At 47.7% G+C, this 24,770-nt stretch overlaps 11 protein-coding genes and 1 pseudogene across 15 annotated transcripts in view; 8 read left to right on the top strand and 4 right to left on the bottom strand.

The window, feature by feature from the left end:
- Positions 1–1,161, bottom strand: part of PV09_04339 (uncharacterized protein) — a 1,713-nt gene extending 552 nt beyond the window's left edge. Inside the window, exon 1 of the mRNA XM_016357668.1 lies at positions 84–1,161. Coding sequence (XP_016214460.1) covers positions 84–799 — 716 coding nt within the window. The 5' untranslated portion in view covers positions 800–1,161. The remainder of the gene's footprint in view (positions 1–83) is intronic.
- A 180-nt stretch (positions 1,162–1,341) lies between these two features.
- PV09_04338 (uncharacterized protein) lies at positions 1,342–3,122 on the bottom strand. The gene is made up of 7 exons (XM_016357667.1): positions 2,986–3,122; positions 2,882–2,935; positions 2,611–2,648; positions 2,523–2,557; positions 2,399–2,474; positions 2,276–2,342; positions 1,342–2,225 (listed from the first exon to the last, which is right to left on the bottom strand). Exons 1-7 carry the CDS (start codon positions 3,022–3,024, stop codon positions 1,587–1,589), a joined length of 948 nt encoding a protein of 315 aa, XP_016214459.1. The 5' UTR covers positions 3,025–3,122; the 3' UTR covers positions 1,342–1,586.
- Positions 3,123–3,509: 387 nt separating this feature from the next.
- Positions 3,510–3,649, top strand: PV09_04337 (annotated as a pseudogene). Its single transcript has one exon. The product of its transcript is annotated as a tRNA-OTHER (tRNA).
- A 28-nt stretch (positions 3,650–3,677) lies between these two features.
- Positions 3,678–4,885, top strand: PV09_04336. 3 transcript variants are annotated; one of them, XM_016357666.1, is made up of 3 exons: positions 3,678–3,953; positions 4,004–4,172; positions 4,255–4,885. In XM_016357666.1, exon 3 carries the CDS (start codon positions 4,263–4,265, stop codon positions 4,689–4,691), a length of 429 nt encoding a protein of 142 aa, XP_016214458.1. In that variant the 5' UTR covers positions 3,678–3,953; positions 4,004–4,172; positions 4,255–4,262; the 3' UTR covers positions 4,692–4,885. The 3 variants fall into 3 exon arrangements, with proteins under 3 accessions (XP_016214458.1, XP_016214456.1, XP_016214457.1); XM_016357664.1 differs by having other exon boundaries at positions 4,004–4,885; XM_016357665.1 differs by having other exon boundaries at positions 3,678–4,172.
- Positions 4,886–5,571: 686 nt separating this feature from the next.
- PV09_04335 (uncharacterized protein) lies at positions 5,572–7,828 on the top strand. Its single transcript, XM_016357663.1, has 3 exons — positions 5,572–6,027; positions 6,079–6,324; positions 6,375–7,828. The coding sequence occupies exons 1-3, from the start codon at positions 5,768–5,770 to the stop codon at positions 7,753–7,755; spliced, it is 1,887 nt and encodes a 628-aa protein (XP_016214455.1). The 5' UTR covers positions 5,572–5,767; the 3' UTR covers positions 7,756–7,828.
- Positions 7,829–8,003: 175 nt separating this feature from the next.
- PV09_04334 (uncharacterized protein) lies at positions 8,004–9,755 on the top strand. Its single transcript, XM_016357662.1, has 2 exons — positions 8,004–8,947; positions 9,001–9,755. The coding sequence occupies exons 1-2, from the start codon at positions 8,058–8,060 to the stop codon at positions 9,530–9,532; spliced, it is 1,422 nt and encodes a 473-aa protein (XP_016214454.1). The 5' UTR covers positions 8,004–8,057; the 3' UTR covers positions 9,533–9,755.
- A 614-nt stretch (positions 9,756–10,369) lies between these two features.
- Positions 10,370–12,112, top strand: PV09_04333 (uncharacterized protein). The gene has a single exon (XM_016357661.1). The coding sequence runs from the start codon at positions 10,541–10,543 to the stop codon at positions 12,044–12,046; it is 1,506 nt and encodes a 501-aa protein (XP_016214453.1). The 5' UTR covers positions 10,370–10,540; the 3' UTR covers positions 12,047–12,112.
- A 295-nt stretch (positions 12,113–12,407) lies between these two features.
- On the bottom strand, positions 12,408–13,737 carry PV09_04332 (uncharacterized protein). The gene has a single exon (XM_016357660.1). It carries the CDS (start codon positions 13,601–13,603, stop codon positions 12,614–12,616), a length of 990 nt encoding a protein of 329 aa, XP_016214452.1. The 5' UTR covers positions 13,604–13,737; the 3' UTR covers positions 12,408–12,613.
- Positions 13,738–14,040: 303 nt separating this feature from the next.
- PV09_04331 (uncharacterized protein) lies at positions 14,041–16,166 on the top strand. The gene is made up of 4 exons (XM_016357659.1): positions 14,041–14,287; positions 14,346–14,498; positions 14,548–15,626; positions 15,706–16,166. The coding sequence occupies exons 1-4, from the start codon at positions 14,134–14,136 to the stop codon at positions 15,898–15,900; spliced, it is 1,581 nt and encodes a 526-aa protein (XP_016214451.1). The 5' UTR covers positions 14,041–14,133; the 3' UTR covers positions 15,901–16,166.
- Positions 16,167–16,635: 469 nt separating this feature from the next.
- On the top strand, positions 16,636–18,598 carry PV09_04330 (uncharacterized protein). The gene is made up of 3 exons (XM_016357658.1): positions 16,636–17,153; positions 17,204–17,699; positions 17,751–18,598. The coding sequence occupies exons 1-3, from the start codon at positions 16,763–16,765 to the stop codon at positions 18,478–18,480; spliced, it is 1,617 nt and encodes a 538-aa protein (XP_016214450.1). The 5' UTR covers positions 16,636–16,762; the 3' UTR covers positions 18,481–18,598.
- PV09_04329 lies at positions 18,488–20,599 on the bottom strand (the record flags this gene model as incomplete). 2 transcript variants are annotated; one of them, XM_016357657.1, is made up of 3 exons in its annotated part: positions 20,576–20,599; positions 19,195–20,262; positions 18,643–19,142 (listed from the first exon to the last, which is right to left on the bottom strand). In XM_016357657.1, the coding sequence occupies exons 2-3, from the start codon at positions 20,030–20,032 to the stop codon at positions 18,643–18,645; spliced, it is 1,338 nt and encodes a 445-aa protein (XP_016214449.1). In that variant the 5' UTR covers positions 20,033–20,262; positions 20,576–20,599. The 2 variants fall into 2 exon arrangements, with proteins under 2 accessions (XP_016214448.1, XP_016214449.1); XM_016357656.1 differs by lacking the exon at positions 20,576–20,599 and having other exon boundaries at positions 18,488–19,142; positions 19,195–20,510.
- Positions 20,600–21,856: 1,257 nt separating this feature from the next.
- PV09_04328 (uncharacterized protein) lies at positions 21,857–24,441 on the top strand. Its single transcript, XM_016357655.1, has 7 exons — positions 21,857–22,497; positions 22,640–22,715; positions 22,768–22,834; positions 22,892–23,001; positions 23,054–23,165; positions 23,215–23,563; positions 23,626–24,441. Exons 1-7 carry the CDS (start codon positions 22,465–22,467, stop codon positions 24,028–24,030), a joined length of 1,152 nt encoding a protein of 383 aa, XP_016214447.1. The 5' UTR covers positions 21,857–22,464; the 3' UTR covers positions 24,031–24,441.
- Positions 24,442–24,770: the final 329 nt, after the last annotated feature.

Below are 24,770 nucleotides of genomic sequence, written 5' to 3'. Positions count from 1 at the left end.
GGAAGGGAAGTTCCCCGGGAGGTGATGGGGAGACGGGGGGGGGGAAAAAAAAAAGAAGAAAAAGAGAGAGAAGAGGTACTTACGGCGAGATAGCGTTGCACCTGATATTGAGGTGGCCCCATTCTTTGGCCATGCTCCTGCTCAGGCCGACGACGCCGTGCTTGGCGGCGCTGTAGTCCGAGTTCATGCTGTTGCCCTCTATGCCGGCCGTGCTGGCCGCGTTGACGATGCTGGCGCCCGTCATCGTGCCTGCCTCGATGAGGGCCTTCATGGCCCTGATCTGGGCGCGCAGCGCGAAGAACACGCCGGACAGGTTGATGCTCGTCATGAAGGCCCAGTCGGCGTCGGTGATGTCGAGGATGGTGCCCTCGCCGATGTGGCGGCCGACGACGCCGGCCAGGTTTGCGGCGCCGTCCAGGCGGCCGAAGCGCTCCACCGTCCGCGCGATCCAGCGGTCGACCTGCTCGGAGCTGCGCACGTCCGTCACGATGGCGAAGACGCGCCCGTCGCCCGTCTCCAGCTCCGCGGCGTCCGACGGCGGCGCCGCCACCGCCACGTCCCCGTCCGACGTGCCCCGGATCTCCTTCGTCACCGTCGCCACCTTTGCCGGGTCGATCTCGTACGTCGCGTAGTCGCTCCCGCGGATCCTCTTCGCCGCCTCCGCGAGGGCCTCCCGCCGCACGTCCGTGATCGACACCGACCCGCCCAGCGAGTAGATGTACTGCGCCGTCGCGAGCGCGATGCCCGACGCGGCGCCAGATATGGCAATCACCTTGCCCGTGAAGTCCTGAGGCGCCATGCTGTGCTCGGGCGCCAGGCCGTGTTTATTCTCGCGGAAGACGCCGCCACAATCGGGCAGTCAAACGAAGTAAAAGAGGGACAAATAAAGTGTCTTCTCCACGCTCTTTTCCCTTCGCCCGCTCCGCTTTGCGTTCACGCAGGATATCAAAAGAAGAGCCTTCTTAGCACCCCTTGGCTTGGCGTTTGACGCTTGAACGTTTATTCTCCTCACGAGTATAAAACCACGCCTTTTTCATAAAATCTTGCAGGAAGATATAAAAATCGTTACACGGTGGAGACGTGGGAATTTTTAGACCGGAATCCGGAACTCTGGCACTGCGAGTCGTTAGTCCCTTGCTGTTGGGTGTTGAGAGTGTGGAGTTGCTGGTACATGTGACGTGCACCAACGTAGCTCGAGTGCGGAGAAAGATAGCCACCCTTTCGGCACCGTCGGACATGGTATAGAAAATGCAATGCATGGGCTTATTCTCGAGCGTACAACTCGGAATGCATGATACTCTCGCTTGAAAATGAGGTGAGAGTAAAGACGCACGTGTCAAGTGGTGAGAGACAAATCAGCTGCGCGTCACCCCGCTAATCTGCCTGTTTTTCTATTGTTTTGTTCATAAATATTTGTACAACCTTAGGAGGAATCATTTTTAGTGAACTGGCCTAGGACCGGGAGATTGCCATTATTTCATTCGCCTTTGCATGCATGTGGCATTTGAGACTCGATGCTTTCAGCATATTGAGTAGGCGAATTCATTCATCCATCTCTTGCATAGACTTCGCAGTCTTTCGAGTACTCATTCGATCATGTCGACATCGTCGTCTCCCAGACCTACATCTCCGGTGGCTGCAGCCGTAGCTGTTGCGGTGTCGCCAGCGGACGCAGCCGCACCCTCTTCTCTGTTTCCCCAATAATCCTCCATCTCAGCGTCTAACTCTTCTTGGGTCTTGCGAGGTCGGCCTTGGACGAGCTTGTGGCCCTCAGCGTCAGTCTGAGGGCCTCGTCGAGGCCGCTCACCTGGTCGCCTACTGCCTCGTCTGCTGTCATTTCCACCACCACGACGAGGAAGCGGAGATCGGCGCCTAGAATCGCTACGTTCGCCAGGTACGTAGCGATCAATGTGGTCAAGGCGTTCGCCACGGCGAGGGCGTGATTGTGGGCTCTCGCTGCGACTACGCTTCTCAACACGGTCAAAAAGTGAGCGAGAAGGTCGTTCGGCAGTGTCAAAAGGATTGCGCGCTCTGCCAGTTGACGAAGAAGCTAAAAGGGTGACACGAATCGGCTGACCATTGGCATTGGCACCATCGAAGTCGCGCACAGCGTCCCGTGCATCGCGAATGTCTGGCATAGTAACGTAGGCAATGCCACGAGAACGATCTTGACGGTCGTATAGAAGCTCAACACTAGAGACCTCACCGATGCGGGTGAAAAGTTCCTTGTATATCTCAGCATTCGTTCGCCAATTATCTAAATCGCAACACGTACGCGGACATCTTCTTCCGTCAAGTCGTAGTGCAAATTTTCGATCTTTATCTTCGCTCCAGATGCAGTACTGTGGTATTTGTTAACATTGGGACAGTCCATTAGAGAGGTCAAGGTATTGCATACGTGCGTTCTTCGGGTGAACGTCTCCTATTCTGACTAAACAAACCACCTCTTCCACCATTACGGCGTGGTCCTCGAGCTGAAGCTGTCAGTCGAATGATACTTCAGATGAATTTGATGAACACACAATCATCATCGTCGTAACGGTCATGGACCCAATCGCTTCGCGAGTCAGCTTGAGTTTACAAGCGAACGGACTGGAGCTTCTATCTCACGAATCAATATTTCTGGACTCTTCCCTCCTACCCGTAGGCTAATGAGGGGGAGTAAGTGTCAGCATTCGAATCATGCATTTAGGTTATGTGCATCCGTTCGATTCGAGGGAGCAGCTCGGTAACGTAATGGCTTCGGTGAGTGAAGGTCTCAAGCCTCGACTGTGCCGGAATAACTCGAGCGAACAGCCAATATGATGGGAGGACTTAGGGAGTATTAACCTGGTGTGTTTTGTTAGTCCGGTGATCTTCTACGAGATACGCATAAACTCACCTTTCTTACGCCGTCGCGTGGTGGACGACGATCTCTTGAGCGAAAGCTGCTGCGCTGGGATAAATTTAGTCCAGTCTCGAAACCTAAAGCAGTGACAATCTCACTTTCTTGTCGTTAATGATATCGTCAAGGGCGCGGTCCATTTGTGCTAATTTACAAGAAAGAATATGGCGACTTGATTAATAGCTTTGGAATTGAAGCAGTAGCACTCCTCGATCTCCTGTACTTGCAGCTCATAAGCCGAAGGGGAGATGATCAAAGTTGGGTATGGGAACTTGAGACCGGTACTGCAGCGAGTATAGCCTGAGGCAAGAAAGGCAGAAATGCTTCACGTCTGTACCTTAGGCACGCAATCATTCATGTTCTACCAAAAGTGAGGGTAAATCCTAGGGTCGAGAAAAAATTAGAACGTGCAGATAGCGCTCATTAAGGAAATGGCCTTGAGCGTAAGGAAAACTTCTGCACAACGCAAAAGCGTACATAGTTCACATTCAGCTAGGCTTCAGAGCCGTCAAGGCTTGAGGAAAACGATTCACCAATCATTTTGCTAAAATTTATACCACTTATCCTTTTGATATGACGCAATATATTTGCAAAAACCCAGAGCGAACTGCCAAACCATACCTTAGGTTGTGTAGTGTAGTGGTGATGTATGTTCTTTCTATTCTGCCTTATTCAGATTCAGGTGTACTAACTAGCATCAGCACACCGGATTTTGAGGAATGACAAAATCTTCCGGTAACCCCGGTTCGATCCCGGGCACGACCTTTTTTTGCGCCATGCACATCACTAGTAATGTTTCTCCGTGCTCTTTTTTTTTTCGCTGATATTATGGAAAGTTAAAGTTTATACGCTACAGCTTTACAATGTCATGAGAAATATGAGGCGCGTCATTTCTCCACCTTGAGCTGCAAGACGTCACCTTGATCCTGCACACGAATTTCTCCTCACCAGCCATCAACTTTGTTCAGTAAGTTGCAACGGTAATGACAGAGACACGCCCAATTCTATTTTACGATATAGCTTCGGGTCGACCTGTCAGGAGCTACGCGCCGAATCCCACAAAAACACGGTTTGCTCTATTTGTGCCCTTTTTGCTCCTGTTGTTAATTCTTACCTTAGATATGCGCTGAATTTCAAGAAGGCTTTCTACACGACACAATGGGTCGAGCTGCCAGACGTAGCTAAAACACGTAGAGACATACTGAAAGTTCCACCGTCACGATCCCATTTCGATGGTTCCGACTACTACACACTGCCAGTGATTCATGATACTTCCAATGATACCAAGGTAGGGGACTCCTTCGATATCGCAGTGTATCTCGATGAGATATACCCTGCTCCAAATCCTCCTCTGATTCCTCCGAGTTCAGTAGCAATCATGCGTGCCTGGAACACAAAATGCGATGCAGTCTTTTCAGGCGCTAGCAATACCTTTGGCTCGATTGGTCTGATGTATGCTCACGGCTTGCCATTCAATCCAGAGACTGCAGAGCAGAGCAAAAGCAATTTCGTCGCCAAGGTACCGGGCATGACTTGCTGGGACGATTTTGATCTCAAGGGAGAGGCTAGAACAGCAACGCTGGAAGGTTTTCAACAAGATATGAAAGAACTTGGAAGCTACTTTCGTAAACGAGACGAGGGACCATATCTAGAGGGCAAGATTCCCACATATGCTGATTTGATTTTAGGTGGCTGGTTGAAGCTCCTAAGCGTTGCTTTGCCGGAATGGGATCAAGTTGCAACGTGGGATGATGGGCTATGGGGTATGCTGCACGATACGTTACAAAGAGAGTATGGTCAAGAATAGGGCTGTGAAAATTCGTTTTCAGTGATTCTTTTGATAATCGATATGACATTAATAAACCTTTCGGTCCATGAGATATACGTTCTACTCGCAAGGCGAAAGACGTGGGGTGCCTGCAAAACGTCAGCCATGCAGGATCTTAATTATGAGAGCTCTGTCTAGTCACGTGTCATGAAGAATTAGCAATGTATTACTCGAGTGACCATCTGGTCCTAACTGTGCGATTTGTTTTTGCTTTGATAGAGAACGGCTGTGCAAACAACAATTTAAGACGTTAAGATATCTTCCACGTCGTGACAAAGTGTTGAGCTATATTTGCTATGATATGTATTCCAAATGGAGTATTCGGCACAAATAGATACAGTGAAAATACAACTTATAAAATGCTTTTCCGGGGTTTGAATGTGTTGAAGGATAGACCCCTCTAACAATCAAATAGTTTCATTGGCGCTGAGAAAAGCAACCCGACAGACAATAAGAAAACGGATGAGATCAGTGCGAATGGTAACAACACAATGCTATGGACCGAGAAGAGTCGAAATTCGCATATATCTTGGATTCTCCAACTCAAGTATATTGATAGCGTTTAATTGCTATTGGGTTTATTCAAACTGTTAGGGAAAAGTTCCAATCCTTATTCTGAATCATGCGTTGTATAATGGGGTGATTTAGCAAGATGACACGAATTTTATGAATTCTGCTGAGAAAAATCTCATTGAACATATGAATGGCATCCAACATTCTCGCACATGATCTGTTTTGAGTTCTTAACTTACGCTGTCGTATTGACAAACTCTTCAGAGTCGTGGAAGGTCAGTCACAGGAAGCCCCCACTTGAAAAGCCAATGCTTCCCCGCTCGGTCACCAGATACTACCGCAGACAATACGAACCTCGGATTGTTCGGAGGTAACTAGAGCGGTTCTGATGATGCGTTTTCGGAAAAAGAAGACCAGAAACTTTGTTAAAAGCGTCTTCTGCAGACATATTAAAGCGTTGCTTCTAAATAGACACACAGATTTCATCCGAAGCATTGCCCAAATCGGCGACCGCAAAACAATAGTAATTGCCTGTTCTGGAGATGTCAAAGTTCCAATTCCAGCATCCCAAAAACAGAGAGCTCCTCGGAGGAGACCTGGTTGCTCAGTCATTGGCTCAACTTGGCGTGGACTTGCTCTTCGGACTGCATGGAGGGCATCTTGATCAATTTCTGGTCGGATGTGCATCGATCGGAATACGCCTCATCGATACACGACATGAGACTTGTGCAGTGCAAGCTGCCGAAGCGTATACTAAGCTGAGTGGGAAAATTGGAGCTTGTTTTGTAACTGCCAACTCTGGGTACAACCATTTGCACATCTAGCGCACAACTCAGTACTAAGGATACGATAGCTTCTGCAATGCGTTACCCGGCATCGCTACTGCGAACGCTGACCGAAGCCCGATTTTTGTCATAACCTCCTCACCACCGCTGCGAGATGCCGAAACCAATTGCCTTCAAGGCTTCCATGACCAAGTTGTGCTAGCTAAGCCAATTACAAAATTTGCTCATCGGGTAACGAATGTTGAGGAAATTCCACGCATTGTATCTTACGCGCTTCGTGTCGCACTTTCGGGAATACCTGGTCCAGTAGTCGTGTAAGTAGATCTAGACCGGTGCCAAAATTGTGCAGCTCATTGGATATCAGGGACTTTCCAATTGATGTGCTTTTCGGTCCACCGCGATTAGATGCACTTGCGCTGGGCAATCTGACATCAGAGCTTACTTTACCACCTTCACCTAATCCAGCCTCTTTGGAGCGACTGGTAGAACTTTGGAGCGCTGCAAAGCGACCAGTGATCATCACAGGAACCGGTGCCGGTCGGACAACCGACGGCGAAAATCTGTTGCTTAGGCTTGCCGAAACAACGTCCACTCCAATATTTTTCAGCGGAAAGTTTGCTTCCCCAGCGGCTATTCCCCACGAACACCCTCTTAGAGGTGGACCGGCGACTAAATTGGCATTCCTGAAGCCTCTAGGACAGCAAAGACCTGACTTTGTTCTTCTACTTGGCGCTCGAACAGGCTTTTTGCTCGGAGGAAGATCGGGTGGTATTATCCCACATCCACCAGAGTGCAAGACAGCCCAGGTTGATATTGACGGTGGCGAAATTGGTAAATCCACTTCTATTGAGCTTGGAATTGTCAGCGATGCTACTGAGTTTGTTCGAGCGTTCTTGCGATTGCTGAATGAGAAGTCGCTACAATGGCCAAGTTCCACTAATAATCCGTGGATTCAGATCTGCTCTGGTCTGAAGAATGTCGTTCATCAACAGTACGCTGGAGACGATAAGGTGAACAGAGAAGATGGCATGTTGCACCCTTATCATGCGATCAATGACGTGTACACGGCGTTATCACATCTCCACCCTGTTATCATTATTGATGGGGGTGAAGCTGGTGTATGGGCCATGGATGCATGGGAATCAGCACAACCATACGCAGGTATGAATAGCACTGGCTATCTTGGATTCCTTGGAAACGGTTATGGCTATTCCCTTGGAGCTGCGCTGGCATTCCCTGATCGGCTCATTGTCAATATTCATGGTGACGGTAGTGCTGGTTTCCATATTGCTGAGCTAGACACATATGCCAGACATGGGCTTAGGATTCTCACTGTGGTGATGAATAATTATAAATGGGGGATGTCTATCGCTGGACAAGATATCATCTATGGAAATGACGACCCGGCGCGTCCTGTATCCTCACTCAGCCCGGTCTGCAAATTCGAGACTGTAGCGGAGGGATTTGGCAACATTGGAGTTCGAATTGAAAAACCAGAAGAAATCGCATCCAAGGTTAAAGGTATTGTGGAAAGCATGGGTACCGCTGGCAAAACAGCCGGCCTAATAAACCTGCTTGTTAGCACCAAGCCTGTCACTAATGCGACAAAAGGCATGGTTGGCAAACCTCCGAAAGGGCAAGAGGAAGATGTTATCGTGGTTCCTTATTATGACAATGTTCCGAGAACATATACGAGACAGGAATTGGAGAAAAAAGGATGGACAAAGAGTAATGGTGTTGCGTGATGTAATGAAGAAAAAATAGTGTATTATCCAGCTTTGTATAGCTTGCCTGTCATGCAAAGTGGAAGATATGTCAATAATTGCTTTGAGCTCCTGGAACTCAGTAATCATCTCTTTAGAAAAGCCTTCTTTATGACCGCCAACGTAATCTGCACAATAGATTACATGATTAGAGTAAGTTACATGCACGTGATGATTACCTAATCCGGATTCATGCTCCTCATTACTCCGCAGCTCACAGATCAACATCACTCATTTTCTCTACACCGAATCCATTCATCACTTTTTCTCATCTGAGAGTTAATATGAAGCTCAGAAAGAAGCGGTTGCCTCCGGTGCAGCCGCCGCAGGTTGAACGCAGGGCCTCAGAGCCTTCGCAAGCTCACCCATCAAACCGCATGAATAGAAGAGCTACAGCACCTTCTATTGATTCGCAAACGGGAGAGAGAATATACTCTTTTGACAGCGAAACTTCGACACTTGTTGGTGAACCAAGGCCATATGACATAGGAGAGCTTATGCACAGCCTTACGCGCGATCGATCGATTGAGGATCTCGCGGAGCTGTACATGTCCCAAAATGAATATCGTAACCCTGGCGAATTCTCGATTGCGAGCTTACCTGCGTCGCTATGGGAGCGTATCGCATCATTTTTATCTCTTGCTGATTCTGCAAGCTTGGCTTTGGCTAATAGCATTTTACGAGCAAGATTAGATGGCGATACGCTCTGGAGGAAGCTCAACAACCCCGCAAACAAAGTGGCGAGGTTAGACTTCTTGTTCCGACTTGACAAATACATGCCACTGCATCTACTTTGCACACCGTGCGCTACATTTCACCAGAGAATTCGGATGGGGCGTGAGCAGTACAAGGCTGATTTCGTTGCAAATCCGTTGTACCTCTGCCCTAAGGTCTACGATACCTGGCTTCCGCGTATGCGTCTCACTTACGGACGAGAACTGCCGTTTAGTTTTATTCAGCTTGCGACAAGACAACGCAATTTCGGTTCTTTGCACGGTATTCCTGCATCGTCGCTTGACCGGCGTTGGAAATGCAGTGCCAGTGAATGGTCTCATGCAACCCGTTTCGTGGTGGTCAAGGGTAACCTACTTATGCGGGTTATCAGCCAATGCATCGCACCTCCTAACATGATGGACACAGAGCGTCGTATGCTGTTGCTTGACCGAATGGATTAGTAAGTACCGACTTAGCGCGACTTAGACTAAATTCGCACTAATACTTTGATAGCAACCCTTATTTCTCGGTCTGTGCTCATTGGAAAAGTGGAGAGTTGATGAAGGTTTGCAAGTGCGCTGTATCACACATCCCAGAACCTCCGGAACGCATTAGAGATCAGCTCAAGCAAGGTCGAGGACCAAGCATCAATGCCCGAAATCGCAATTTTGCAGTCAGTCAATGCGAAAATTGCAGGGACATTCGGCGTTGCCCTCAGTGCCCGACTGAGTATCTCATCCAGATTAAATTGGTTGAGGACACTGGGCCCACTGGCCGACCAAGCTTCAAGCATGCCCTGCAGATTACAAGATGGAGCGATCTAGGCAATGGTTCAAGCCCAATGTTGAGCTCCGAGTGGGCTTCATGTTGTGGTTTTGACCCAGATGGTGTCGGAAAATTTGACTCGTTCGCTGCTGTAGGTAACCGGACTTTGAGTGGGAAATTTGAAGCGGAGACCAACAACCACCTGTTCTTGAAGAGAGTGGTTAGTTTGGACCCTGGCAGAGGAAAGCCGAAGCCTTTCAGGTTTGAAGAATGGATTTAACTAAGCTTGCGTAATTCTCCATTCTTCTTCGATTGTGGGCTGTTTCCTGCACAAGAATGTCCAATTTTTTCACGCCGAGACGGTGATAAAACGTCAAATTTTCAGATTGAAAATTTTTGACGAGCTTTAATAAGGAGCATGTAATGGAAGGGTTGAAAGACAACTCCTGCCTAATGAACCTGTCGAAGGAGAAGCATATTCTGCACATTAGCATGATGCGTTCTAATAAAAGTTTTTTTTTTTTTTTTTTAAAAAAAAAAAAAAGTGATATGCTTCTTATCGATGATGTATTGTGGAGTTTTCCCTGTAAAAGAGGTACAAAACCTGCATCGATCTGAGATTTATTGTCCAAATATCGCATTCTGTTTGCAAGTGAGAAGCATTGCAAACCTAGATCCGTGTTGTATGATAGAATATGCATGCAAGGGGAAATCATCGGCTTCAAGGCCTGTGGTCATTTTATCCACTTATTTAGTCCACTCAAGTAGCGGTCACAATATCCGACCAAAGTCCAAGTGAGCCGAATTGCCCTTTCATCATTGTTGAGGCCACAATTGTGGCTTGCGGAACATTCGGGCGACGCTAGACCTCCAAAAAGTTATCATTGAGACAAACACTACTTAGAAAGAATAGCAACAGATCTTAATTAACAGTCTAGAAGTTTCGATATTTCAGCCTTCGAAGACTTTTTGGAAATACTATGTTAACAAACAATTGGCTGAACCGTATTCTAACCCGGATAGAGATTTTGCGTCAAGCGAAATCGGGGCAAGGACGGCTATAATCGGCGGTTAAATCTTTTGGCAAGGTAAGCGAACTTGTTAGTAGCAATTGATGAGATATTTCACGTTGGATCCAGTGAACATATTCATTTTCTGTTTGCTCTTGCATCTCTTTCAGGCAGAGATACTCTCTGCTTTTTCTTCAGTTTTGTTTCTTGTTCATCACTTTACACAACGAAGCTGGCATCAGTCGTTCTAATTCAAAGCTGAGCTGGGCTTCACGAAAATGGGCCATTCGATGGAGCAACAACATGGATCTTCAATAGAACAACCGAAAAATGAAAGGTCCCAGCAATCAAACTCACCGGAAGAAGACCTGATTCCCGCTGACAGAGATCGCATGCGCAAACTATACCGCAAGCTGGATCTCAGGATCATCCCTCCCTTCTGGGTGCTGTACTTTCTTTGCTCAGGTGTCCGTGCCAACGTAGGCCTAGCACAGACTATGAATGCTGCTGACGATCACGACCTTAAAAGCGTCCTTGACATTTCTTCACATCAGGTGTCAGTTGGACTAGCTTTTTTTTACGTTAGCTATGTTGTTCTAGAACTGCCGTCTAATTTGGCGATGAGCAAGCTCGAACCATCTGTATGGCTTGCCAGGATCGTGATCAGTGTTGGAATAATCGGCACTGCAATGGTGGGCATGAAAAGTGCCGCCAGCTTCTATGTGCTACGGCTACTGCTCGGGGCAGTGGAAGCAGGGATGTGGCCAGGAATGTCACTATTCCTAACCATGTTCTATCCAACGCACAAAATGGCAAAGAGGGTAGGATGGTACTTCACTGCCTCTCAAGTCTCGGCAGCGGTGGTCGGACTTGTCAGCGCTGGGTTTCAAAAAATGGACGGAGACGGTGGGCTGGTTGGGTTTCAGTGGATGTTCCTGCTTTGGGGCCTGGTCACGTTAGTCGTTGGATTCACACTGTTATGGTGGCTTCCAGATCGACCTCTTGGTCCTGGTTTGACAAGACATCGAAGCAAGTGGACGGCTTGGCTACCCACAGCGCCTCCAGTCCTGACTGGTGTGGATGCCGAGCTGCACTATAAGGATCTCAGTCAAGCGTACCTCAACAGTGCGTGGAAATTGAAAGACCTGTGGAAAGTACTGGTTGACTGGAGGCTTTGGCCCCTAGTTATCATGTATTTCGGAGTCGTGGGCGTCGGAAATGGTGTACAAAGCTATGCAACTGTCATGTTGAAAGGCATCAACCCGTCATGGAGTGGCATCACTCTTAGTTTGCTCTACGCGCCCATCTGGATTTGCGATCTTATCGGTATTATCACGGTCACACCAATCAGCGACTACTTCTACAGACATCGAGCTTTATTCTTCAGTATACCGACAGCTATTCAAATTGCCGGCTTGCTCATCGCAACATACGCTGGTGATTCCATCTCCGAGCGATGGGGTAGATATGTTGGACTTTTAATTGTTGGCTTTGGCCTTGGTCCAACGGTACCTATCACAATGACTTGGACAGCGGAGCTCTTCCAGTCAAGGCATGGAGAAGTCGGAGTTGCGGCAGCAGCAGCTGTGGTCTCCGGTTTAGGAAATTGTGGTAGCATTATGACAAACTATGCCCTATATGCAGGGTGGCCTGCTGATGCAAAAAAGAACCCCGTTTATCTTGGATCGAACTGGGTAATGATCGGTATTCTAGTTGCTAGCATTGTTGCAAGTTGGGTGCTTACCTTATTACTGCATGTGACAAAGCGGACCTCTAGAAATTAATTCCAATATTCAACTTGGGAATTTAAAGCAAAAATTCATATCTTCATTAGCCAATAGATAATTAATGCCAACATTATAGTTCGCAACGTGTGAATGCTCTTACAGAATTTGAAAGCCATTGAGAGTGTCAATACGTGAATGGTTCCACTACCTCGATTTGAGCTGGCGAGCGATAACTTCGAGGATGATTAATTAGTTGGTAGAAAGGCGTGTTGGAAATCAGAAGTGGAGACATCCGATGTAGGGGCAGCATGGTCGCCTTCGGATTAGATAACACTTTGTGCGGCTGCAAAAATCATATTTCGAAAGAATACGAAGATGCCATGATAGAAAATTGCCGGGGTGAGAGGATGTGATAGAAGTCGTTCTTCGCTTGAATCGAAATTCCATAACATTGAACTGACTCACAGTCATCTGCGGTCTCAGGTATACAGTTCACTCGCATCTACAAGCTCTCCTGCAAGGGGAGAGTTTAAATTTTGACATGAGAGTTATTAACTTACGACATAACTGGATATATATGTGCGTCATATCCATCACAGAAGCTTTCTAATGGTTTGGAAGACCTCAGTCACTAAAGACTGGGGTTTTCGAAGCCGAACGTTCTCTTTGAATATCGATAGAGCTTTCGTCCCGTCGGGGACTTCTGGAGCGCGGCTTATGCCTTCGACTCCCTCGAATACCATCATCACCATAGTCAGAGTCATGCCGTCGCCTTTTTTCCAGTGTGCCTGAATCTGCGCTTTCATGCCTTCTGCTTCGGTCCTTATCTTGGTCTCCGCGTCTCTTTCGATCTCTGTCATCTTGGTCGTCGCTGTATTGTCGTTTCCTTCTCCGACTCCTTTCATCATCTTCATCATTGCTGTAATACCGCCTCCGATCCCTGTCATCATCTTCGTCTTCATTGTAATGTCGCCTCCTTCTCCGTCTCTGATCATCATCCCGCCTTGACTTGTGCTTTCTATCTTTCCGATCAGTTTTGTGAGCCCTTGCCCTAGCAGCTTCAACCTCTTCTTTCTTCTGTTGAATTAAGTATGCCATCATAGGGTCTTCCTCATCTGCTTCTTCCAGCAATTTCTGCAGTTCCTTCTCCTCTTTTAGCATCGGTCGGCTTATTTTTTCTTTTTCTTCTTCTTCACTCTCATCTTCCGTCTCCTCTAACCTTCTATTCGGTGCAGTTTCACCGTGTGTGTTGTCGAAGATTTCCTCACCTTCCTTTGGCTTATATCTTGTGTGATCCACCCTCAGCATCCGACCCAAGACGGTGGCTCCTCCGAGGTTATCAACAGCCAGCGTACAACTCCTCTGATCCTCATACTTCAGGAAACAGAAACCCTTGCTCTTCCCCGTGTCTTTGTCGCGTACTAGGTTGATAAAGACAGGCTCTCCATACTGGGAGAAGATTGTGATCACATCTCCTTCAGAGAGACGAGTATCTAGGCCGCCAATATATATGAAGGCTGTATCATCGTAGTCGCGGTGCCAGGACGCATTGGGGGGTGTACACTCCTCAAGCTCGCGGGCATTGAGTTTTTGAGTCGCGCGAATGGCGTTCATAATTCTGGGAGGCGAGGTTGCGATATGGGGGGAACTAAGATAGCTTATCAGGGTATTTAAACTTGCGAGTTCTTCATTGTGATTTGCAACGTTGTGCACCGAGAATCCAAATCGAATGACCGCAGCAGTCAATTACGATTCTAGCACAAGTCCGAAAAAAGTTGCGGAGATTGAACTTAATGTGGACTCAGCCTCAGTATCCGTGGTGTGCTTCTGAACATGTGCTTGAGTGGAAAACAACTTAAATAAATCTGACCCAGGACTGAAAAAGTCCTAATAAATTATCTAGTGTTTGTTTCGGGGTTTTGATCCTGAATTGGTAAGTTTATAACAGTAGTGGTAGAGAGTTACTTGTGCGCGGCTGAGTTCGTTGTACGTCACCTCCGCGATCAACTCCACGCGTTTGCTTCACGAGAGCAACCCCCTACTGTACAAACCTTCGGCACGATTTGATGTCCTGATCTTGGTTTACAGCTGCTGCCTCCTCAATCTTGCTTGATTTTACATACACTTAATTTTTTCTGTTCAACATGGCTTCGGCAGCTGTCCAACCGTCGTCGAACCCCTTCGCAGACGCGCGAGACCGGCGGAAGACGCAGGCGCCGAAGAAGGAGATATGGTCCACGCTCCTGAACAGTGTATCAAGTGGCAAAAGACTGCCTGAAAAGCAGCTTCTACTACTGGGTGTGTATATATTAAACATATTAGAGCGTTAAGAGCATTTTTACTAACTCAACAACAGGAGGATCGCCACAATCGCAAAAAGACTTCCTAGAATCGCTATCCACAGACACGTCTAGTAATCGCCGACAACAAACTCGGAGACCGCCTCCCGTTGCAAATCAATATGCATTAGGTTATACTTATCAAGATGTATTGGACGCGGACCATGAAGGTTTGTCTGCTGAAGAACTACAACTTCGACTACGACTGACATTGACAAGACATTCTTGCCCGACTCTCCATTTATACACTCAGCAGTGCATCTACGTCATTCGCACCCCTTCTCAAACCGCTTCTCACCCCTAAGACACTTTCCCATACCCTAGTTGTCATCCTACTTGACTGGAACCAACCCTGGCACTGGGTTCGTCAACTGCGAGACTGGATCAGGCTTATTCGCTCTATTGTCGTATCTCTCGATGACGAATCAAAAAATGCTATGGAAGACAATGTATCTCGATGGCGTGATCGCCAACGCAACCGTAGTAATACCGTAGAAAGCACAGAAAGTGGTGATGCAGAGGACGCCTCACTGCCTCTAGGACCTGGGGAGTGGGACGAACCGCTGGGGATGCCACTTTGTGTGGTGTGTCAGAACACGGACAAGATGCAAAGCTTGGAACGGGATCATGGCTGGAAAGATGAACAGTTCGACTATATTGGACAATATATTCGAACGATCCTTCTCAAGCATGGAGGCAGCTTGATATATACAATGCCTTCGGCACCTGGGTCATTACAACCGCTTGTTCATTCGAGCTTGGGGATTACGTCTACTTTGCTTGCACAAAAGAAGGAGCTCGGGTATGAAGTTAGTAACCGAGATCGTACTCTTGTGCCGCCAAATTGGGATTCTTGGGCCAAAATCCGGATGATGGCTGATAATTTCGACCCGGAGATCGTGAGCAAGATGTGGTCCGTTGAAATTCAGAAACCGTCGGGGAGCGAACCTACAGGCGAAGATGAAACTAATGCGGTGTCTATGTATGAGGCTGATATCACGAACCCGAAAGCTAACGCGGCCATGCCTGGGGGGATGCCGAAAGCGGGAGCGAAAGGAGTGATCGAAGTCGAGAGCAAGGATGTCCAATCGTTCTTGGCCGAACAAAGCAAGATTCTAGAGGAGTTTCAAGTGGCAGACCGCAAGGAAAGAATGGCTCAAGAAAGTAAAAAGGACGCTAGCCGATTGGGCTCACTTCTCGATGACGGCGGGAGACATGTTGAGGAGCATATTGGGCCAGTGCAGTTCAACATGGGCGGTATACAGGTTGATGCCGAAGAGATGGTCAGGAAGATCAAGGTAGGTTTAACAGCCGGCTCTACGAAGAGCTACAAGTGGAAACGGTTGGGACGAGTGTTGCTAATTCGTTGAGTTACAGGATCGTGAAGCAACGCGGTCGATGGAGGAGCCGTCTCGATTGAAGAGCCCGAGCACGCCAAAGGCAGCAGTGGGTGGCGGTGACAATGCGGAGATGGAAAACCAGCGACTAAAGGACTTCTTTGCAAATTTAGCGAAAAAAAGTGGCGGTGGCTCTGCAAATAGTCCTCGAAGGGGGCCTGAAGCTGCGTCATAGCTGGGTATTGAAGATGAGGATTTGGGGTTGAATGAAGCGGGCAAAGCTGTTTTCAAGGAAACGTGAGTAGCTGGCGGGCGGATTGAAAGATGTTCAATACGTGCGGAGGATGGGGCGATTACTTTATTATACCCACTTCAATTACAGTGATTGCTCATTTCGACTTTTCAGGATGGGAAAACATCGTTTGCGAACTGAACTCACTTCATCAACTCGTAGAGCTCGGATAACCTTTCAATTATATTTCTCACTGGCTGTGTTTTCTGCTTAGCGGCTCAAGTTCTGCTATTAAGGCGGGTTTCAATCTCTTGATCAAACTATATCCCCCAACGGAGTACTTCTGCTGATGGTCACGCCATGTAATGAAGACCATGCATGCGTCTCTAGAACCCTTCTAGCGGAGAATGGTTCAAAGTCATTCCTTGGAAATCTCGCCAACACAACTTATCTACTCTCGACTAAGACACTCTTCGCGCCATTCTTGAAAAGCTTCTATTACTTAAAGCTTGAATGCTTCAAACTTGGACGGATTATGGAAGCTAGCTGCAAGGTTGACGATAAGTCCACTTCATGTGTTGATTGGCATTTCAGTGGGCCAAACAGCCATCGTCTTTGCATGCGTGGACTACAAAGCCTCGAACGAGATTTGACCCCGTGCGGTAGAAATAGACCCCACTTCCGTGGCTGACACTCACGAAGTTCAATTCCTTGCAGATCAGAAGCGGAACTCAAGGAATTAACATGAAATTTATCGCGCTAGCTTTTATTCTAGATAGGCGCATTTAGCTTATAATATGTCCTTCCTCTAGCTTAGTATAGATTGCTGGATCTACGAGTGAGCAAGACGCAACACGATGAAAATATGTCGTCCTTCGCTTTCATCGATGTCGGTGAGCCATCCGCGGATAGAAGACGGCGCAATGCAAACCAGGCGCGATCGCTCGTTATGACACAGCGGAGACGACGTGAACGAGTGTTGAAGAATGCATCAGCACGGTCGGAACAACAAATCGCTGCATCAGAGAAAGACGACGAAGTAGAAGCACCTCTCACGCATCCGCAAGGTCGCTCCCCCCCAGTCTTTCTCACAACCTGGAATGAGAATACAACCGATGTCTTCTACTCTGCGCTTTTGCGTCAAGGATTGCAGTCCGAAGGGCTTAGCAACTCAAGTATATTAGAGAGCAGTCTTGAGGCGCTTCGTGGATATAACAAACCCGTGACAATACACATGCACAAGCTCATCAATCATGGTACGAATACGTTATGTGGCCGATCGAATTCGCGTTCTGAGAGTTAGCAGTTATTCAGATCATCTGGCCAAAGTATTGGCCATCTAAGGACCTCGGTCAAGCCAGCCCGCTCGTGAATGAGTGGTGGCCGATGTTTTCTCACAATCCTGCCGTGTTTCATGGATTCTTATATGCCGCAGCAGTCCATCATGACGATCTTCTGGGTCGAACAGAAATAAGCCAATCGCGTGAGATATTGCTGCATAAACATGAAGCGTTTAAGCGACTGCAGGTGGCTATCAACGATATCCGCAGACCAGAAGCTATCAATGAGTCGTTTGTGCTCGCAATGGCTTACCTGGGGATGGAAAGTGATGAGCATGATAGAGATCGTGAGTCTGTCGAATCCTGCCCATTCAATGCACCTGGAATATTACAAAGCATCCAGTGGACAAGGCATTATGCATACGCGAAAGAAAATGCACATATACAGGCAGCAACTAGGCTGATTGGTCTTAAAGGAGGACTTGATGGTTTAAGTTTACCTCTGGCCAAGTCGATGGCTATGCAAGTGTTCTCTTTTCCGGAATGGGAATGCTTTGCTAACTTCTATCAAAGAAATGATCTCCAGATCGCCGCAAAGTATATCCGAAAGCCTGTTTTCCCCTTTTGGGACATTGCAGAGATCGTTCGGGCGTTTGAAGACCCCAATGTGAACGCCGTCCCTGAGGATACTAATCAACTACCTACTTGCCTAGGCTTTCAATCGCTACTTTCTTTGGGTCTTCCATTGCAACTCTCCGGGATCTTACGGCGTACCGCGCTAATCAGCAGAAAGATTGATTTTTACAGCAGAGGCGAACTGCTTCAAGCAGATTTTCACGTCCTCCTGTGCGAGAGAAATTATGTGCACCATAACTTACTGAGCACTCCAAGTGCAATAGAAATTGGGCTTGTGAACCAAGAACATCACATCTACGAATGCTGCCGAATTGGAGGCCTTCTGTTTTCCACAGGCGTACTGTATCCTTTGCCGCCTTCAACCGGGGCCCCGAACCGGCTTGTTCAGATCGCAAAGCGCGTGGTTGAGAGCATTAGTCTTGAAACTTGCATGCTTGGAGGTGGCAAGCTGTTAATTTGGATGATTGTTCTCGCAGCGATCATGGCACGAGACACAATTGAAAGACCCTGGTTTCTGAAGAGACTGAAAGCGATGTTAGCAATGGAAAATATCACATCATGGAGCGACCTTAAATCTGCGCTAGTGACGTTTTTATGGATGGACAGTGCTTGCGATGATGCTGCAAAGTGCCTCTACGAAGATCTATCTCGGCCGCCATTTCTTTAGAGGTTCGGGCAACATGACATTGGTTCTATGATTAACGTTGATACGCTCTGTATCATCATTGCTATATCCGCAGTATTCTGGACAAGAGTATTACGATGACTTGCTCGCTAAATCAAATGGTACATATGAAAGAAAACATATGAAAAATTTATTAAGAAACTTTCAGTAGCCAGAATCAATCTTGGCTCCATGATCACCACTGTTCCAGTATGCGGTCCATGCTGAACAGCCTTTTGTCATGTCGTCCAGACTTCCAACAGTATTCAAAATTTCACTTTGTCGCTCCACGAACTGCATGCTTAATCCCTGAGATACATGCCAGCCTATGTGGCAATGCATCAACCAGGCTCCTGGATTGTTGGTATAAACGCCAAGAAGCAGCCAGCCCCCATTTGACGTTCCGGGAAGCGTAGCAACATCTCGCCGTTGAGGCTTCGCACCCGTGAAAAAATCGGTGCCCCAAGGAAATGGGCCTTCACCTGATCCGAGGATTTCGAAGTCGTGGCCGTGAAGATGGATTGGATGCGGACTGATAGGGAAAAGCGCGTTTTCAATGACCCACAGATACCATGAATTTGCTTCCGGCATCTGAACAACGTTCATGCTGCTGGTGAACGGTTTCTGGTCGCGGATGAATGCCAAGGTTGGATTCTCCCAGTCGGCTACAAAGCGTATTAGTTGAGAGTCGGAGAGATTATGCCTAGGCTAACTTACCTATCATCGTGCTACCATTGATGAACCAATTCACGACCTGCCCAGCGCCAAATGTGACATTAAGCGCGTCAATTTTGTATCCACCAGACATAGGGGTGATGAACCAAGGGTCGATGACCTCATCAGAGCATGAACCGTCATTAGCATAAGCTGTCGATGTCGGCAGACCATCACCGGCTCCGTCATAGGAAACAATTGCACCAACCACTGGTGCATTTTCCTTCGAGTAAATAGCTGCAAAACCACAAAGCGGACCTTGGGGGCCTGGTGCAGCAGGAGCTACACGCAACCAGTAATTATTCGCCGCCTGATTTGCCTCGAAGATGACGTCGTATCGCTGTCCGACGTTGATCTTAAGGTCTGTGGTTTGATAGGGCTTGATCGGAACGAAGTCGGCCTCGATTACGGTGAATGGGTGGCCATCGAGAGACACATGAAACATGTGATCCATGGCAGTATTTGCGATTCGAAGGCGGTATTTTTTGCCAGGCTGGACCGATATTTTTTGGTACTGCCCATTTCCATCGCCATCAACCATAGTTCCATTCACCAGGACGTTGTCCGCGGGCGGCAGCGGACCAGGTACATCCATCACAGTGTACAAAACATCGTAAATAGAGCTGTAATACCAATCAGATAACGGAAGCGTCCCAAGGTCTTCGTCGTAGTTTGCTGTCGCAGGCCCATCAATTACAATGGCACCCACTATTCCTTGACCGTACTGGGCTGTGTGATGGGAATGATACCAGCTAGTGCCGTATTGTGTGGCGGTAAATGTGTATGTCTTTGAGTCGCCAGCAGCAAGTGGGCACTCGGTTACACCATTAGTTCCGTCCATTTCATTCGAGCCCAACTGTCTGACGCCATGCCAATGAAGTGAAGTTCCGTTAACCTGAAGATTGTTATGCACCGTAACTTGGATCTTGTCACCCCAATTTGCTCTAATAGTTGGTCCGGGATATTGACCATTGACGAGTTGACATGTCTTGCTCCCATGGCCGTCAGGATTGCACGGAGTTTCCGTCAGAGTCAAGTCATATGTAACGGTGTTTCCGGTACTTGGCCATTCTTCATAGTAGTTAGTGTTGATGTCGAACCCGTCTGACCAACAATTTCTGCTATCAGGTCCATTCTGGCAAGATGCATTGCGCTTCGCAAATCCCGTCTCGTGCACAGGTTGAGAGAGAGATTGGCCGAGGACAGCAAATGTGGTAAACAGGAGCAATTTGTTTCTTAGACATAAGAACGGATGCATGATATGGTGCAACCGTTGGAGAATGAAAAATAAAAGACAATTGCGGCGGTCTCATAAACCTCACGCTCAAAGGGAATAGGAAACGAAGTGTTTGGCTTAGTCCAGAAGACTTGGCGGAAGTCATACCTCTTAATTGGAATTGGGAGTATCGTAATATAATCAACATGCGAACACACTCATTACTTTGCAAGCAACATCCTCAGTATGTCCCTGTATTAGAAGCAAAGGTAATCATCGATTAGATAATGTATTGAGTTAAATCAGTCGGAATGTAGGGCCAACACATTTGCTTCACGACGCTTCCAGGGTCACAAGACAATTTAGCATCGGGGGCATTGAGTTGAGCGAATCGGGCCGAGCGCAATAAACCCGGAAAGGTACCCTGCAGGTATTACAGAAGGATGGGGGAAAGTCTATCCTGAGTTTTGGCGACTAGCTTGAGATTATGGATGTTGATAAGATTCAAAAGTGTGCGGCATAAGGTTAAGTATCGGCCAGGCGCATCAAGAACATTAAAACATGTTCCTCTTGAGGCTTAATTACTCAAGCTCAGAGAGGTTGCGGATTATGTCGATTATCTCCATGATCTACCAGAAGTCTCATATGCCGCTCTGTCTCCAGATGTTGACAGCTGTATTCGACGGACCGGGTGCATTGGCAACGCTAGTTCTAGTCCTTCCTAGATAGTGTGAAAGTTCGGGGAAAGACTCCGCATAAGCTTTGATTCCAGGAACGAAAAAAAGAAAGTAAGAACGTTGGTAGGCTGCATTTTTGGAGAGTATATGGTACCTGCGTTAGACCGTTCTGAAAAGAGTCAAAATGACGACCACGAGGTACGGATGAGATGTCTCTGTCGGCAGTATCGGCGTCCCTGCATTGGCAAAACCCAAACTTGTAATACTTGGAATGTCTACGAATGCGAAGATCCCATTGACGGCGAACGGTTGGTTCATCGAAGCTGGAGATACATCCGCAACAGGGATAACGCAACCATGCGCGGAGATGAAGGCACGCTTGCAATTGCGAAAATTATTTGCCTCTGCTGATTGACTCTGAAGCTGCGCAAGCCTGAACGGAGGTCAAAATAAGCTCGATGCGATTAAGGTCGACTGCTACGCCGTGAGCGGGAGACCGGACCGCGGACGTTGATTGAACAGCTGTACTGCTTCATGTCTCAGTCCAAGTCGCATAGAACCTTCTGGGGCCCGCTTATGGGGTGGACCAGGGCGATGGTCTCGCAGCGAATGAGGACATGACAACTTCCAGGTGGGCGGATCCTGCAGCTGTCCATCTCACGCTTCGGCTTGGAACAAGCCATCAGCCAACCGAAGTAATACCGAAAGAGCCCCTATTGCTACGCTTTCAAATTGTTGTTAGACCGCCGAAAATTTGATATTGCCATCTCGAGCCGCCTGTTCACGTCTTTGTACTGTACATCAGTGTGCCCTTTAATTGAAGATCTTTGGACAGGTAGCAAGTCAATCAGCCCTAGCAGAGACTTGTCCTTTCGCAGCTTTATCATGGCCAGTGGGGACAATACAAGTTTTCCTGTCCAACAGCTTTTTGCGGAAGGATGGTGGTGCGGAGGAATGTACACGATGATGCAGTACGACAAAACATGGTGGTTGACCCAGCATGTCCGACCTCAAGGTAGAAAACATGCTCTCCACAGCACCGCCTGTTTTGGCAAGTCAATCCCGCCTTCGAGTAAGCTGCGTGTTGCATGCGTCGTTCGGTACGAAGAGAGCGAAAATCTAGACTGTTCAGCCCGGCTTTCAGAGTCTGCTGCTCAACACTGTGATGGACATGACACGATGGCGGTACCGAAGTCGGCGAGGCACTGAATGAATTTTTCTTGTGCAGGCAAATCCTTGACCTGAAGACGCTGGTTGGCGTGCTCTCAAGCAGCTTTATCGGCGTGACCCGCTATCACAGTGGCGGGCGGAACGAGTGCGCCGAACAAAGAATTAGATATTACTGCCCACGTGGGCTTGCAAGTTGTTTGAGCCGCAAAAATGGCCGTCATCACAAATATCGAGTATTTTCGAGTGCGTCCTTCGCCTTGTTAAGTCGCAGTAAAATACAATCGTACAAGCTCGCCCCTCACTGAGATGAGAGTCAAAGGCTGTCGAACGCTTTATGCTTGTATTTTGCTTACGTTAACTCTTTGACAAAACTAAATAAGATCAGGTTCCCCCTCGCTGGCTTTTTGTCAAAATTACAGATGCGGATGGGAACTCAGGCTGGGGAGAGGCAACATTAGAAGGTGAACAAAGCCGTGGTGGAAGCACAAACCAAAACTGACAGCGTTAAATCAGGTCATACAAATGCGGTTGAAGGTGCCTTGGATGCTTTCAAGGTGCAATTCGTTGGATTCAATGCCGAGTATGTTAAAATCAATACCGAACTCGCTAGAAGCCATGACTGACGTGTACATCGCAGTGACATTGAGCGCATTTGGCAACATGGTTACCGACGTGGATTCTATCGAGGTGGTCCGGTGCTGATGAGTGCGCTATCTGGAATCGATATCGCTCTCTGGGATTTGAAAGGTATGTCTTGACATTCCGTAGCGTTGGTTTGCCAGATTTTAAGTGGACCAAGCGCGTAAATTAAATGTACCCATCTACGAGCTTCTGGGAGGAAAGGTTAGGGACAAGCTGAGGGTGTATTCCTGGATCGGTGGTGACAGACCTTCAGATGTTGAAGAGGCGGGGTAAGCAATCAAGTTCAACACTTCATGGGGAGGCTAACAATTTTAAAAGTAAAATGCGTGTCGCCCAAGGCTTCACGGCGATCAAAATGAACGCTACAGAAGATGTCTCGTGGCTTGCTTCTCCTAAAGTCTTGGACAGCACCGTTGAGCGAGTTAGAAAAGTGAAAAACTTGGGACTCGATGTCGGCTTAGACTTTCACGGTAGACTTCATCGGCCCATGGCCAAGCAGCTGATCAAACTACTTGAGCCGGAGCGGCCTCTCTTCGTCGAGGAGCCAATCCTCTCCGAGAATGTGGAGGCCGTTAAGACTCTTTACGATGGCACGAGTATCCCGATCGCCCTTGGGGAGCGATTGTACAGCAGATGGGATGTTAAGCCATTCCTAGAAGCGAGATGTGTACGTTTTCTATCATAAACGTTGCGAAAAGGTACAGAAAGCTGCTAACACGTGATGGAAAGGTTGATATTCTCCAACCAGATATCAGCCACTGCGGTGGCATTTCGGAGATTATGCGAATAGCCCACATGGCAGAAGCATACGACATAGCACTCGCACCACATTGCCCGCTTGGACCCATCGCCCTCGCAGCAAGTTTTCAAGTTGACGCCGTTGCGGCTAATTTCGTGATTCAAGAAATGAGCATCGGCATCCATTACAACATGAAGGAAGGTGTGGACTTGCATGCGTACACAAAAAGCTCGGAGGCCTTCGATGTGGAAGGGGGGATGGTCAAAGTGCTTGACAAACCTGGTCTCGGTATTGAAATTGATGAGGATGCTGTACGCAAAGCTGCTGTTGGAGCACCCGCATGGACTCAGCCGTATTTCATAGACGAGGTGACGGGAGAACTTCGTGAGTGGTGAGAATTTACAAGGTGAGAAACGGTTCTACGTTGCATCGTTTTCCTTGGCACATCGAAGACGGCGTGACGACTCTGTAGGGCATTTACAGAGATGAGGAGCAGGACTTTACCAGAACGAATGACATTCCCAATCTACATTTGCAATATTCCACGGCGGCAGAATTCATCCGCCCTTCTCTTTTCAGTCCGCACTCCCCAACCCTTCTACCTCTAGACTTGGACTCATCATCGTCAACGCTCTAGTCAGCCTTCCGAAAAGAACAGAGTCAGCGTGCAAATCAGGAGGTGATTGTTGAGTACTCGACGAGAAGTGCGACATTGAAGGAGGCACCCAATTACTCCGTTCTTGCAAATCAGCGATGATCCCCAATCCCTTCAATTTTACAACATTAATGTCGGAACACAAACTGTGAACAGTGAAGACAACTTCGCAAGACCTTCCTCATGAATTAATCAACCGTCGAGTTCAACATTCAGATCAAGCAGTGTGACATGCCGGTTTCGCTGAAGATATGCGCGAGCGCTTTTGTGCTTAATTATGATATTGGTTGTGCGGGATTATGTGATGATGTTTACTACCATATTCCAATTCGAATTCGGCTTGGAGTACGAATACCGTTCATGACTCATCTGATACTTGAATTTGCTCGTCAGCATGTTTCTACGGGAGAAAAATGTTCGCAACTCCATCAGTTTTCGTTTTTGTCGGGCTGCATCTTAAGCATCTCGTCTTTTACACCA

This window comes from Verruconis gallopava (assembly GCF_000836295.1).
Source record: "Verruconis gallopava strain CBS 43764 unplaced genomic scaffold supercont1.12, whole genome shotgun sequence".
NCBI lineage: Eukaryota > Fungi > Ascomycota > Dothideomycetes > Venturiales > Sympoventuriaceae > Verruconis > Verruconis gallopava.
This window is presented reverse-complemented; position numbering and strand designations above follow the sequence as displayed.

Bases quoted from the DNA above. Each gene is read 5' to 3' on its own strand.
- PV09_04335 (XM_016357663.1), top strand. From the start codon at position 5,768: ATGTCAAAGTTCCAATTCCAGCATCCCAAAAACAGAGAGCTCCTCGGA. The intron at 6,028-6,078 runs GTACAACCATTT...AGGATACGATAG, and splicing joins TTTGTAACTGCCAACTCTGG to CTTCTGCAATGCGTTACCCG. The intron at 6,325-6,374 runs GTAAGTAGATCT...ATTGGATATCAG, and splicing joins ATACCTGGTCCAGTAGTCGT to GGACTTTCCAATTGATGTGC.
- PV09_04332 (XM_016357660.1), bottom strand. From the start codon at position 13,603: ATGAACGCCATTCGCGCGACTCAAAAACTCAATGCCCGCGAGCTTGAG.
- PV09_04331 (XM_016357659.1), top strand. From the start codon at position 14,134: ATGGCTTCGGCAGCTGTCCAACCGTCGTCGAACCCCTTCGCAGACGCG. The intron at 14,499-14,547 runs GTTTGTCTGCTG...GACATTGACAAG, and splicing joins ATTGGACGCGGACCATGAAG to ACATTCTTGCCCGACTCTCC. The intron at 15,627-15,705 runs GTAGGTTTAACA...GTTGAGTTACAG, and splicing joins AGATGGTCAGGAAGATCAAG to GATCGTGAAGCAACGCGGTC.
- PV09_04336 (XM_016357664.1), top strand. From the start codon at position 3,868: ATGACAGAGACACGCCCAATTCTATTTTACGATATAGCTTCGGGTCGA. The intron at 3,954-4,003 runs GTTTGCTCTATT...TTCTTACCTTAG, and splicing joins CCGAATCCCACAAAAACACG to ATATGCGCTGAATTTCAAGA.
- PV09_04334 (XM_016357662.1), top strand. From the start codon at position 8,058: ATGAAGCTCAGAAAGAAGCGGTTGCCTCCGGTGCAGCCGCCGCAGGTT. The intron at 8,948-9,000 runs GTAAGTACCGAC...ATACTTTGATAG, and splicing joins TTGCTTGACCGAATGGATTA to CAACCCTTATTTCTCGGTCT.
- PV09_04333 (XM_016357661.1), top strand. From the start codon at position 10,541: ATGGGCCATTCGATGGAGCAACAACATGGATCTTCAATAGAACAACCG.
- PV09_04338 (XM_016357667.1), bottom strand. From the start codon at position 3,024: ATGGACCGCGCCCTTGACGATATCATTAACGACAAGAAA. The intron at 2,558-2,610 runs GTGAGATAGAAG...TGACTCGCGAAG, and splicing joins GAGTCCAGAAATATTGATTC to CGATTGGGTCCATGACCGTT. The intron at 2,226-2,275 runs GTACGTGTTGCG...GAGATATACAAG, and splicing joins TGACGGAAGAAGATGTCCGC to GAACTTTTCACCCGCATCGG.
- PV09_04328 (XM_016357655.1), top strand. From the start codon at position 22,465: ATGGCCGTCATCACAAATATCGAGTATTTTCGA. The intron at 22,498-22,639 runs GTGCGTCCTTCG...AAATAAGATCAG, and splicing joins CAAATATCGAGTATTTTCGA to GTTCCCCCTCGCTGGCTTTT. The intron at 22,716-22,767 runs GTGAACAAAGCC...GCGTTAAATCAG, and splicing joins GGGAGAGGCAACATTAGAAG to GTCATACAAATGCGGTTGAA.
- PV09_04330 (XM_016357658.1), top strand. From the start codon at position 16,763: ATGTCGTCCTTCGCTTTCATCGATGTCGGTGAGCCATCCGCGGATAGA. The intron at 17,154-17,203 runs GTACGAATACGT...GAGAGTTAGCAG, and splicing joins GCACAAGCTCATCAATCATG to TTATTCAGATCATCTGGCCA. The intron at 17,700-17,750 runs GCAAGTGTTCTC...CTTCTATCAAAG, and splicing joins CTGGCCAAGTCGATGGCTAT to AAATGATCTCCAGATCGCCG.